General features: G+C 27.1%; 1 protein-coding gene across 1 annotated transcript; it reads right to left on the bottom strand.

Annotated features, from left to right (window-relative positions):
• Window positions 1-12,018: 12,018 nt before the first annotated feature.
• si:ch73-389b16.1 lies at window positions 12,019-13,437 on the bottom strand. The gene is made up of 2 exons (XM_044362275.1): window positions 13,108-13,437; window positions 12,019-13,002 (listed from the first exon to the last, which is right to left on the bottom strand). The coding sequence occupies exons 1-2, from the start codon at window positions 13,286-13,288 to the stop codon at window positions 12,785-12,787; spliced, it is 399 nt and encodes a 132-aa protein (XP_044218210.1). The 5' UTR covers window positions 13,289-13,437; the 3' UTR covers window positions 12,019-12,784.
• Window positions 13,438-13,820: the final 383 nt, after the last annotated feature.

The raw sequence follows: 13,820 nt of genomic DNA, 5'->3' as shown, positions 1-13,820 counted from the left end.
TTTACCTTTTCTTCAATATTTTTTCTTTCCTTTATTTTTTACAATTATATTGTACTTCACGTACTTTGTTATGGTAAGTTTCCTTTGATTTTACATTTTTGTTTATTTTTTTATTTTATTTTTTCCTTCCATTGTATTTCATCTAGTTTTTCATTTTTACTTCCTCATTGTATTTACAATTTTGTTTATTTATTTTATTTTATTTTATTTTTCCTTTTCTATTTTTTTCATCACATTGTACTTCACCTACTTTGTTATAGTAAGTTTCCTTTGATTTTACATTTTTGTTTATTTTTTTATTTTATTTTTTCCTTCCATTGTATTTCATCTAGTTTTTCATTTTAACTTCCTCATTGTTTTTACATTGTTGTTTATTTATTTTATTTTACTTTTCCTTTTCTATTTTTTTCATTACATTTTACTTCATATTGTACTTTGTTATGGTAAGTTTCCTTTGATTTTACATTTTTGTTTATTTTTTTATTTTATTTTTTCCTTCCATTGTATTTCATCTAGTTTTTTATTTGAACTTCCTCATTATATTTACAATTTTGTTTATTTATTTTATTTTATTTTTCCTTTTCTATTTTTTTCATCACATTGTACATCAGCTACTTTGTTATGGTAATTGTTCTTTGATTTTACATTTTTGTTAATTTTTTTTATTTTATTTTTCCTTCCATTGTGTTTCATCTAGTTTTTCATTTTTCTTTTACTTTAACTTTGCTCTTGTATTTACTTTTTCTTCAATATTTTGTCTTTCCGTTATTTTTTACAATTATTGTACTTCACCTACTTTGTTATGGTAAGTTTCCTTTGATTTTACATTTTTGTTTATTTTTTTATTTTATTTTTTCCTTCCATTGTATTTCATTTAATGTTTTATTTTAACTTTGCTCATTGTATATACATTCTTTTTTAATTTTTTAATTTTATTTTTTTCTTTCCATTGTTTTTCATTTTTCTTTTACTTTAACTTTGCTCTTGTATTTACCTTTTCTTCAATATTTTTTCTTTCCTTTATTTTTTACAATCATATTGTACTTCACGTACTTTGTTATGGTAAGTTTTCTTTGATTTTACATTTTTGTTTATTTTTTTATTTTATTTTTTCCTTCCATTGTATTTCATCTAGTTTTTCATTTTTCTTTTACTTTAACTTTGCTCTTGTATTTACCTTTTCTTCAATATTTTTTCTTTCCTTTATTTTTTACAATCATATTGTACTTCACATACTTTGTTATGGTAAGTTTCCTTTGATTTTACATTTTTGTTTATTTTTTTATTTTATTTTTTCCTTCCATTGTATTTCATCTAGTTTTTCATTTTAACTTCCTCATTGTATTTACACTTTTGTTTATTTATTTTATTTTATTTTTCCTTTTCTATTTTTTTCATCATATTGTACTTCACCTTTTTTGTTATGGTAAGTTTCCTTTGATTTTACATTTTTGTCTATGTTTTTATTTTATTTTTTCCTTCCATTGTATTTCATCCACTTTTTCATTTGAACTTCCTCATTATATTTACAATTTTATTTATTTATTTTATTTTATTTTTTCCTTCCGTTGTATTTCATTTAATTTTTTATTTTAACTTTGCTCATTGTATATACATTCTTTTTTATTTTTTTTATTTTATTTTTTCTTCCATTGTTTTTCATTTTTCTTTTACTTTAACTTTGCTCTTGTATTTACTTTTTCTTCAAATATATGGTCTTTCCTTTATTTTTTTATCATATTGTACTTCACCTACTTTGTTATGGTAAGTTTCCTTTGATTTTACATTTTTGTTTATTTTTTTATTTTATTTTTTCCTTCCATTGTATTTCATCTAGTTTTTCATTTTTACTTCCTCATTGTATTTACAATTTTGTTTATTTATTTTATTTTATTTTATTTTTCCTTTTCTATTTTTTTCATCACATTGTACTTCACCTACTTTGTTATAGTAAGTTTCCTTTGATTTTACATTTTTGTTTATTTTTTTATTTTATTTTTTCCTTCCATTGTATTTCATCTAGTTTTTCATTTTAACTTCCTCATTGTTTTTACATTGTTGTTTATTTATTTTATTTTACTTTTCCTTTTCTATTTTTTTCATTACATTTTACTTCATATTGTACTTTGTTATGGTAAGTTTCCTTTGATTTTACATTTTTGTTTATTTTTTTATTTTATTTTTTCCTTCCATTGTATTTCATCTAGTTTTTTATTTGAACTTCCTCATTATATTTACAATTTTGTTTATTTATTTTATTTTATTTTTCCTTTTCTATTTTTTTCATCACATTGTACATCAGCTACTTTGTTATGGTAATTGTTCTTTGATTTTACATTTTTGTTAATTTTTTTTATTTTATTTTTCCTTCCATTGTGTTTCATCTAGTTTTTCATTTTTCTTTTACTTTAACTTTGCTCTTGTATTTACTTTTTCTTCAATATTTTGTCTTTCCGTTATTTTTTACAATTATTGTACTTCACCTACTTTGTTATGGTAAGTTTCCTTTGATTTTACATTTTTGTTTATTTTTTTATTTTATTTTTTCCTTCCATTGTATTTCATTTAATGTTTTATTTTAACTTTGCTCATTGTATATACATTCTTTTTTAATTTTTTAATTTTATTTTTTTCTTTCCATTGTTTTTCATTTTTCTTTTACTTTAACTTTGCTCTTGTATTTACCTTTTCTTCAATATTTTTTCTTTCCTTTATTTTTTACAATCATATTGTACTTCACGTACTTTGTTATGGTAAGTTTTCTTTGATTTTACATTTTTGTTTATTTTTTTATTTTATTTTTTCCTTCCATTGTATTTCATCTAGTTTTTCATTTTTCTTTTACTTTAACTTTGCTCTTGTATTTACCTTTTCTTCAATATTTTTTCTTTCCTTTATTTTTTACAATCATATTGTACTTCACATACTTTGTTATGGTAAGTTTCCTTTGATTTTACATTTTTGTTTATTTTTTTATTTTATTTTTTCCTTCCATTGTATTTCATCTAGTTTTTCATTTTAACTTCCTCATTGTATTTACACTTTTGTTTATTTATTTTATTTTATTTTTCCTTTTCTATTTTTTTCATCATATTGTACTTCACCTTTTTTGTTATGGTAAGTTTCCTTTGATTTTACATTTTTGTCTATGTTTTTATTTTATTTTTTCCTTCCATTGTATTTCATCCACTTTTTCATTTGAACTTCCTCATTATATTTACAATTTTATTTATTTATTTTATTTTATTTTTTCCTTCCGTTGTATTTCATTTAATTTTTTATTTTAACTTTGCTCATTGTATATACATTCTTTTTTATTTTTTTTATTTTATTTTTTCTTCCATTGTTTTTCATTTTTCTTTTACTTTAACTTTGCTCTTGTATTTACTTTTTCTTCAAATATATGGTCTTTCCTTTATTTTTTTATCATATTGTACTTCACCTACTTTGTTATGGTAAGTTTCCTTTGATTTTACATTTTTGTTTATTTTTTTTATTTTATTTTTCCTTCCATTGTATTTCATCTAGTTTTTCATTTTAACTTCCTCATTGTTTTTACATTATTGTTTATTTATTTTATTTTACTTTTACTTTTCTATTTTTTTCATTGCATTTTACTTCATATTGTACTTTGTTATGGTAAGTTTCCTTTGATTTTACATTTTTGTCATTGTTTTTATTTTATTTTTTCCTTCCATTGTATTTCATCTAGTTTTTCATTTGAACTTCCTCATTATATTTACAATTTTATTCATTTATTTTATTTTATTTTTTCCTTCCGTTGTATTTCATTTAATGTTTTATTTTAACTTTGCTCATTGTATATACATTCTTTTTTAATTTTTTAATTTTATTTTTTTCTTTCCATTGTTTTTCATTTTTCTTTTACTTTAACTTTGCTCTTGTATTTACTTTTTCTTCAATATTTTTTCTTTCCTTTATTTTTTACAATCATATCGTACTTCACCTACTTTGTTATGGTAAGTTTCCTTTGATTTTACATTTTTGTTTATTTTTTTTATTTTATTTTTTCCTTCCATTGTATTTCATCTAGTTTTTCATTTTAACTTCCTCATTGTATTTACAATTTTGTTTATTTATTTTATTTTATTTTTCCTTTTCTATTTTTTTCATCATATTGTACATCAGCTACTTTATGGTAAGTTTCCTTTGATTTTACATTTTTGTCGTTGTTTTTATTTTATTTTTTCCTTCCATTGTATTTCATCTAGTTTTTTATTTGAACTTCCTCATTATATTTACAATTTTGTTTATTTATTTTATTTTATTTTTCCTTTTCTATTTTTTTCATCATATTGTACATCAGCTACTTTATGGTAAGTTTCCTTTGATTTTACATTTTTGTCGTTGTTTTTATTTTATTTTTTTTACTTCCATTGTATTTCATCTAGTTTTTTATTTGAACTTCCTCATTATATTTACAATTTTATTTATTTATTTTATTTTATTTTTTCCTTCCGTTGTATTTCATTTAATTTTTTATTTTAACTTTGCTCATTGTATATACATTCTTTTTTAATTTTATTTATTTCTCTCCATTGTTTTTCATTTTTCTTTTACTTTAACTTTGCTCTTGTATTTACTTTTTCTTCAATATTTTGTCTTTCCTTTATTTTTTACAATTATTGTACTTCACCTACTTTGTTATGGTAAGTTTCCTTTGATTTTACATTTTTGTTTATTTTTTTTTATTTTATTTTTCCTTCCATTGTATTTCATCTAGTTTTTTTTATTTTAACTTCCTCATTGTATTTACAATTTTGTTTATTTATTTTATTTTATTTTTTCCTTCCTTTTTTATTTCATTCACTTTTTATTTTAACTTTGCTCATTGTATTTACATTCTTTTTTAAATTTTTTAATTTTATTTATTTATTTCCATTGTTTTTCATTTTCTCTTTTACTTTAACTTTGCTTTTATATTTACTTCTTTGATTTTTTTCTTTCCTTTATTTTTTTAATCATATTGTACTTCACCTTTTTTGTTATGGTAAGTTTCCTTTGATTTTACATTTTTGTCTATGTTTTTATTTCATTTTTTCCTTCCATTGTATTTCATCCAGTTCTTCATTTGAACTTCCTCATTATATTTACAATTTTATTTATTTATTTTATTTTATTTTTTCCTTCCATTGTATTTCATTTAATTTTTTATTTTAACTTTGCTCATTGTATTTACATTCTTTTTTAATTTTTTAATTTTATTTTTTTCTCTCCATTGTGTTTCATGTTCTCTTTTACTTTAACTTTGCTCTTGTATTTACTTTTTCTTTGATATTATTTCTTTCCTTTATTTTTTTTAATCATATTGTACTTCACCTACTCTATGTTAAGTTTCTTTTGATTTTACATTTTTGTTTATTTTTTTATTTTATTTTTCCTTTTCTATTTTTTGATCATATTGTACATCAGCTACTTTGTCATGGTAAGTTTCCTTTGATTTTACATTTTTGTTAATTTTTTTATTTTATTCCTTCCATTGTATTTCATCTAATTTTTCACTTTAACCTCCTCATTGTATTTACAATTTTGTTTTTTTGTTTTTTTTTCCTTTCGTTGTATTTCATTTAATTTTTTATTTTAACTTTGCTCATTGTATTTACATTCTTTTTTAATTCTTTAATTTTATTTTTTCTCTCCATTGTTTTTCATTATCTCTTTTACTTCAACATTGCTTTTGTATTTACTTTTTCTTAGATATTTTGTCTTTCCTTTATTCTTAATCATATTGTACTTCACCTACTTTGTTATGGTAAGTTTCCTTTGATTTTACATTTTTATTTATTTTTTTATTTTATTTTTTCCTTCCATTGTATTTCATCTAGTGTTTTCATTTTAACTTCCTCATTGTATTTACAATTTTGTTTATTTATTTTATTGTGATTTTGCCTTCCGTTGTATTTCATGTAATTTTTTATTTTAACTTTGCTCATTGTATTTACATTCTTTTTTAATTTTTTAATTTTATTTTTTTCTTTCCATTGTTTTTCATTTTCTCTTTTACTTTAACTTTGTTCTTGTATTTACTTTTTCTTCGATATTTTTTCTTTCCTTTATTTTTTTCAATCATATTGTACTTCACCTACTTTGTTATGGTAAGTTTCCTTTGATTTTACATTTTTGTGTATTTTTTTATTTTTTCCTTCCATTGTATTTCATCTAGTTTTTTATTTTAATTTCCTCATTATATTTACAATTTTAATTTATTTTATTTTATTTTTCCTTCCATTGTATTTCATTTAATTTTTTATTTCAACTTTGCTCATTGTATTTACATTCTTTTTTAATTTTTTAATTTTATTTTTTTCTTTTCATTGTTTTTCATTTTCTCTTTTACTTTAACTTTGCTCTTGTCTTTACTTTTTCTTCCAAAATTTGATTTTACAATTTTGTTTATTTATTTTTATTTCATTTTTTCCTCCCATTGTATTTCTTTTTTTATTTTAACTTTCTTTTTGTATTTACATTATTTTTTCTTTCAATTGTGTTTCATTTTTCCTTTTACTTTAACTTTGCTCTTGTATTTATTTTTTCTTCAACCTATTTTCTTTCTTTTTTGATTTAATGTTTTTTCTTTCATTGTACTTCATTTAATTTCTTATTTTTAAGTTTCCTTTTGTTTTTAGTTGTTTGAATTTTAATTTCATTTTAATTCTTTTTTGTCCATTGTATTTCATTTTACTTAAATTTAACTCTTGTTTTTATGTTTTTTGTTTAATGTTTTGTCATTTTAATATCTTTCTTTTCCATTGTATTTCATTTAGATTTTTACCTTTACTTTTCTTTGATGTTACTTTTTCATCAATTTATTTTATTTTAGATTTTATTTTTTCTTTCCACTGTCCTGTTTCATTTAGTATTCCATTTTACCTTTCATATTGTATTTACTTTGTTGTTTCTTATTTCATTTCAGTATTTTTTTCCATTGTATTTCATTAAGCTTTTGACTTTAACTTTACTTTTGTATTTACTTTTCAATTTATTTTTTTCTTTTTCTTCCTTTCATTGCACTTCATTTAATCACATATTTTAAGTTTCCTTTTGTGTTTACTTTTTGTTTATTTTTTCTTTCCATTGTTTTTCATTTAGGTTTTTACTTAAACTTTCTCTTTTATTTTTATACTTTTTCTTCAGTGTATTTTCTCTCCTTCCTTAATCTCATGTGTTAAGTTTCCTTTTGTTTGAGTTTTTTTTTAATAATTTATTTTTTTCATTTTACTATCTTAGTTTTCCATTCTATTTCATTTATTTTTTTCGTCCAATTGATTTTTTTCAGTTTTTATTTTATTTTTTTCTTTACATTGTATTTCATTTAGATTTTTACCTGAACTTTTCTTTTGTAGGCTATTTACTCTTCCTTCCATAAATTATTTTCTTTCATTTTTTTATTTTATTTTCTCTTGTCTTTTTTCATTGTCCTTCTTTTACTCCCTTGTTTTATTCCATTGTATTTATTCAGTTTTTCATTTTAACTTTCCTTATTGTATTTACATTTTTGTTAATTTTTTCCCTTTTTAATTGTTTTTCTTTCCATTGTACTTCATTTCATTTTGTACTTTAACTTTCCTCTTGTATTTACTTTTTCTTCAATGTATTTTCTTTTCATTATGATTTTATGATCTTTTTTCCTGACATTGTACTTCATTTAAGTTCTCATTTTAAGTTTCCTTTTCTTTTTACTTTTGTGTTCACAGTTTATTATCTTTCTTTTTTGATGTCATATTTTTTTTATCTCTATTGTATTTCAGTTTTAGTTTAGTTTTTTACTTAAGCTTCCTTTGCATTGACTTTTTCAATCTTTTTCCCCATTTTGATTTAATTTTCTTGCTGTCATTGTACTTCATTTAATTTCTTATTTTAAGTTTTGCTTTGCTTTTGCTGTTTTGTTTAACTTTTTGTTATTTTAGTATCTTCCCTTTCCGTTGTATTTTCTTTAGTACTTACCGTAACTTTCTTTCCATTGTGCTTGATTGTAATTTTAAAAAATCTTTATTGTATTTTCTTTTTCCTCAATTTATTAATTCATTTTTCATTTTGATTGTTCTCTTTTCATTTTATGTCACTTGGTATCTAATTTCAATTCCTCATTTAAATTGATTTTCTCCTCCTATTTTTCCTATATATTTTTTTATTTGAATTGTTTTTTCTGTTGTTTTTTTATTTTAATTATCTTTATCATTTACTTTTTCTTCAGTTCATTATTTTCTTTCTTATTTTATATTTTTTCTTTCACTGTATTTCATTGTAATACTTATTTTAGGTTTCCTTAATGTATTTACATTTTGCTTTAATTTTTGTATTATCATTCTGTTTTGGGTTTTTTTAAGTTTTTTTTTTTTATTATTATGTTTTCCCATCACTTTGTGGTGATGGGGAAACATAATTTCAGCACAAGTTAGGGTAGAGGAGAGAAGAAAGAAGTGACGAGATGAGAAGAAAGGGTTGAAAAAATATAAGTATGTGAACCCATTCATGAGAAAGTTATGTTCTTATGTACCTGTTCACACAATGTATGAGTCCATATAATGAAAGTATGATTATTTCACTTTAGTGTAAGTTAGCTGAGAACCCTTGGGAACCCTTACCACAAATCCTCCACTTCCAAAATGGAGGATTTGTGGTAATGTATACAAGTCTCTCATCTCTCTCCATCTTATGCCCTCTTATGACCACATGCATGAACTTTGTAGGGTTTCTGTTCTTTCTCTCATAACCTCATATACAATGAGCGGTTTTCAGTGATTCTTTAATATATAAATATTCTTTAATTATTGGTGTAATCATTGTTACAATCCTCTTCAGGGATTATGTTTGTTATTCACAATGGAAATAAAATATTAAGATTAGAAAGTTATTCCAACTTGTCAATGCCATTGACATCAGTTGTCATAGGTTGATGTTTTCAAATTTGATATAGGATTGTTGCTGATAGGAATTTTTGAGATGTTTTTTCATATTACTATTCAGCCACATAGCTGTCGTTGTTAATTACTTATCTAATAAAGTAACCATATTTACCCCATTATATCTACCACCAAACCTGACAAATATCATGTGCATAAAGATGAATTTTTAGACATGTTCGAAACTGAATTGTAAGAGAGTAGTCTTTGCACACCTGTAAACAGACAAGTGCGTTTAGGAGCAATGGTTCAAGAATTATTGAATTCTGAGCATTCTGAAGGAAGTCTCGTTAGTGTTCAATGTTTTTTCCCACTTTTTCTTAACAGTGAGCTGACCAAACGAAGAAAACTCTGAACTGCCACTGAAAGTACAATCAAGAGACCCATGAATATCCACAATTATTTTGGCATGACCAAACCATGCAAAAAATAAAAGTAAAATAAAGAAAAAGTAAAAAGAGATGAACTGTCTCATTTTTGTTTTAAAGGTTTATGTTTTACCTAATATTTTCACCTTTTCCATTGATTTAATACAGTTTTGTATGTTGGAATATCAAAAGGCAATACTGGTAGACTTTATTTTCATATTATTATATTTTGCACAGATGACTTGGTATAATTTTAAACCTTGTACCAGCAATGCAAAAATATTTCTGGTGCAACCCAATTTCCAAATCCTAACTTAATTTAAATAATGGATTGGTTGGGAAAAAAATTGTTGAACCCCGAATGAAGCCATATTAAAACCTTTGGGTGCACTCAAAATTACATAATAGCCAAATCATGGTTCTTTTTCAAAGTTCTGTAGAAATCAACATTTTGGAGCATGGACTGTGTATCATCTGGCTGCAGACTCTAAATGATGTCACAAGCAAGATGTCAGCTCCCAGAAACAAGATATTTTGGGGATGTCATGCAAGATGGTGACCTGTGCAGATGATATCTTTTAAGCTCTTAGACATTTACCGAGTACCAGATGTTTTAAATGATGCATTTGTATGTTATTTATAGAAGGTAGGCTTGCACTACTGAACAAAATACAAAACAAAGGGTTTAACCACATCAGAGTCAGTGAACCTAGCTTACAAACTGTTAGCTTGGGAAAAAAAAGAAAAAAGTTTTGCCCACAACAAAATGTGCGCTAAATGTCAAAGAGAGACGCAAGGAATGGGAAAAAAGAGGGTCTGAGAATGGATTTGAATCCTGAGCCTTAAGTATCTGGAGGAACTGGAAAAACAAAGAAAGAGCTGGTTAGTCTACTTCCAGCTCATCCTCCTCCAGAGCATGGTCCCTGCCAGCTTCCTGCGTCACACTCACACCACCCTTGACCTTCTTTGCAGCCTGCCATCCAGGTCCTTGTATTTAGGATCTCCTTGAATACTATAGATAGCCATGGTGTATGAGGGATAGCTGTTGTTTCTCCATATGGGCCACTCTTCTATGTAACTGTAACCAATGCAGTCACTGACTTTGGCCATGTAAAGCTTGTGTAGCAGGTCAGAATCTTTGGGGATGTGTGGGACCATCCACTGTGAGGAACTGTGATCATCATGGGACCAACAGTGCCATTAAGCCCTATGACAATAATAATTCACTGTAATTCAGTTGGGGAACTCAGGTAAATCATAACTTAGGCGAGAGAAAAATCAATTAAATCAATTAATGCCTTGAGTTTGTTTTCTTTACCAGACTGTTCTCTTCTTTAACAATAGGATGTGAATGAATCTGTCAGGAACACTATGTAATGATGAATGTTTGTGCATTGGCTGTTCCTGTTTGTTTCTCTCCTAAATGATGACAAATGAGCTTCACTTCACTTCACTTTTTGTCTTTCAGATAATTCACATATACACGCATAAGCATCTCACACAGAGAATAAACTCATACATTCAAATCATACATATATCAACACTTATGGGCAAAAGTATGAAGATATTTTGGATTTGAGAGGAAAGCTATACAGGATTTGATATATTATTATGTTTATTATTAATAAATAAATTAAGCTAAATCTCTCAAGAATTAAATTAATAAGAAAAAAGAAATTGAGACTGAGTAAAAATAATATCACGAGTAAAAACAATGTCACATGATGCAAGTAAATAAACTTTACAAACAAACCGTTGTACTGTCAGACAAAAGGCAGATGTGCATACTCACAGCAGTAAAGCAGGTGTAGCAGCCTAAATTATATCTTGAGTTTCATGTCTTTAGGTGCACAAAATACTTAATTGCTCTAAAAATGTTGTTACTTTAATTAACTATACAATAGACTCTTGTATAGAATTATAATTTTTCAATTATTTTCATTCATTCTAAATTTATCTATTTTTTTCTTGGTAGTTTGTTCAATAATACTGAATAAAATCTGATTCCAGAAGCAGACATCATTCAAAATCAGAGACAGAGAAAGCAAGTTAGAGCACAGCTGTACATAATGAACAGTCTTTTCCCTGTAATGGTGTTATAATAACAGTAAAATGTCTAGGCCAGGTCAGTGACTGAAATCCCCCCATAGCCTCACAGCATGTGACACTGTGTGAAACAAGCTGTGCTAAATTAGGTGTGATCAAGTCTCAGCCACAGGGAAAGCACAAATAAAGCTTTCAGATGACTCACCACAGGAAACAGACAACACTCTATTGATCCCAGAGGGAGTCAAAACACTGAGAGCTTCTGTACAGCACCGAAAACACTTTTCTGTCATCAGGGGGAAGATACATTACAAAACACACCCTCTCTCCATCTCTGCATCTGAGTCTTCAGATCTAGCTGTAATACTGTGTTTAATGTTCACATCCAAGACTGATTTATTTTTGTGTCCCTGTCAATCAATTATCATAGTTCATTTAGCAGACAAATCTGAACTGTTTTTTTCCTATATGTTAGTCCTGCAAAAATATTAATACCATTGATCGTACACATTTTCTGTGGATATACTCTATGTAGATACAAATATAGCTATTATTGTCCAAGAAACAATTCATACAACATGAGATGAATCAATTTGTAAGAATTTAATAACATCACAATGATAATTAAGTTACATATTGTAATTACAAAAGACAACTTACATGTTATTCATTGGCAGGGTTTGAGTTTCCGGCACTGTAGGAATATGAGCAAAGTTGGGTTTATGAAGCAATAACATGCAGTTGATCCCTGTGAGGAGATAAAAACTGTCCAAATAAAGTTGATATTGTGGAGATAATTCCTTTTCATAAACGGATGAGCATGCAAAAACGACAACCCAACCCAATCCAACAAACCCAAAGGAAACACTCACATTCATTATTGCCTCTGAGAAGAGAAATCTCTGTGTTTCAGAAGTAAAATGATTTTATAACATCACAGAGATATGGAATTACATATGTAGGAATTTAACATTCAGTCTCAAACCTGTTCTTTGTCTTGACCAGTGGTATAAGCACCAGTGACTTATAATCATCTTCAGAATGTTTCCAGGAGACACGGAGAAGCAGGTGCTGGGCAAAAACTGACAAATTCAAAGCCTTCAAAGCCACAAGCCTTCAAAAGAAGAGTTTAATGAGAGAGGTGCAAAAATGGGGAAGGAAAGAAAGAAGAATATATTTCTAATCATTTGCCAGAAGCAGGCTGTCTAACAGTCTTTTTTTCTTTTTCTAAAATGTAGTTTTTGGATGTCATGGCCTCACTTAGATGGAGGACCAACACAGCAGCTCAAGTCTCTTTCTTCTACCATTTAACCAGAGAATGGGTGCGGTCTTCTTATTGTAGATGTAAACTCTGCACAGCAGGATGGAAGATGTAAAATGTGGGGTCAGATATTCAGTTGGCGTAGCAGAGCTTGAAAAGGTTGAGGCCTGGTTTCAGCAGGTGGTTCACCTGAGCCCTGCTGCCAGCTTCTCCATCGCGGCTTTGCGCTCCTCTGCTTTCTGCTGTGAGCGGCGCAGGACGTTCCGCAGCTCCTGAAGATGGTCCAGCGTTCCCACCAGTTCACCTTTCACTGTTTTCATCTGGCTCTCCAGCATTTGCGTGTGATGGAGGGAGTTTCTCCTGTACCGCCTACTGGAGCGCACCTTTTCCTCTAGGTCCTCCACTGCAACAAGCAACGAGAAAACACAGTCACAAACTACAACCACCAACAAGAGTCTTTGAAAGCATTTAAAAGATTAAATTACAATACTGTGTTTGTGATACACACCCATGTTCTCCTGGTAGCCCATGCTCTCTGTACCAGACTCTGTCTTCTTGTCCAACAGATTCTTGGTCTGTTGCAGCATCTTCTCCATCTTGACAAGTTCAGCGGCTTTGGTGTCACTGTCTCGACGAATTTTCAGCAACTCCTTCTCCTTCTGAGTCAGTTCACTACCATACTTACTCATGTTAAGTGGTAAAAATCTAAACAGCACGACTTGGAACTCAACACCACAGCACCTCAGTGAATGTCAGACACAAGGATGATGCCTCTGAAACTGATTTCAACATCCAATGATGTTTCACACTTGAATCCTCTGAACAGTGTAGGCTTCTCTTCTTCTCTGCTGGTTTGTTTGCAAATGTACTGCACTGCTAGTGATACATGGCTTTTTATAGGCCATAACCCCAGCTCATGTCTGGAAGTCATCTGAAAACAGCCAACTCTCAGTGCACAACATTACAATCAGCAAGTCATAAGACTGTCTTCACAAAGCCCTTGAGCAAAACTGAGATTTGAATTTTTGTATTGGATTCTTACACTTACTCACTGATGACAAAGTTCTTAGGAAGAACAGACGTTGGCCAGTTTGTCCCAACTCTTTGGATCATTTAAAACAGATAAAACATCCATCTATAGTCACACCTGAAGAAGAACTTGAAAGCAATGTGAAACCATAGCAGTGACAACTGCAAGCTATACGTGACATTACATGAGTG

This window comes from Thunnus albacares, chromosome 9 (genome assembly GCF_914725855.1).
Source record: "Thunnus albacares chromosome 9, fThuAlb1.1, whole genome shotgun sequence".
Lineage (NCBI taxonomy): Eukaryota > Metazoa > Chordata > Actinopteri > Scombriformes > Scombridae > Thunnus > Thunnus albacares.
Note: the sequence above shows the minus strand (reverse complement) of the source record. Positions and strands in the feature narration are given on the sequence as shown.

Excerpts from the sequence above, each read along its gene's own strand:
- si:ch73-389b16.1 (XM_044362275.1), bottom strand. The coding sequence starts at position 13,288 with ATGAGTAAGTATGGTAGTGAACTGACTCAGAAGGAGAAGGAGTTGCTG. Across the intron at positions 13,003-13,107 it reads GGGCTACCAGGAGAACATGG|TGGAGGACCTAGAGGAAAAG; the intron begins GTGTGTATCACA and ends TGCTTGTTGCAG.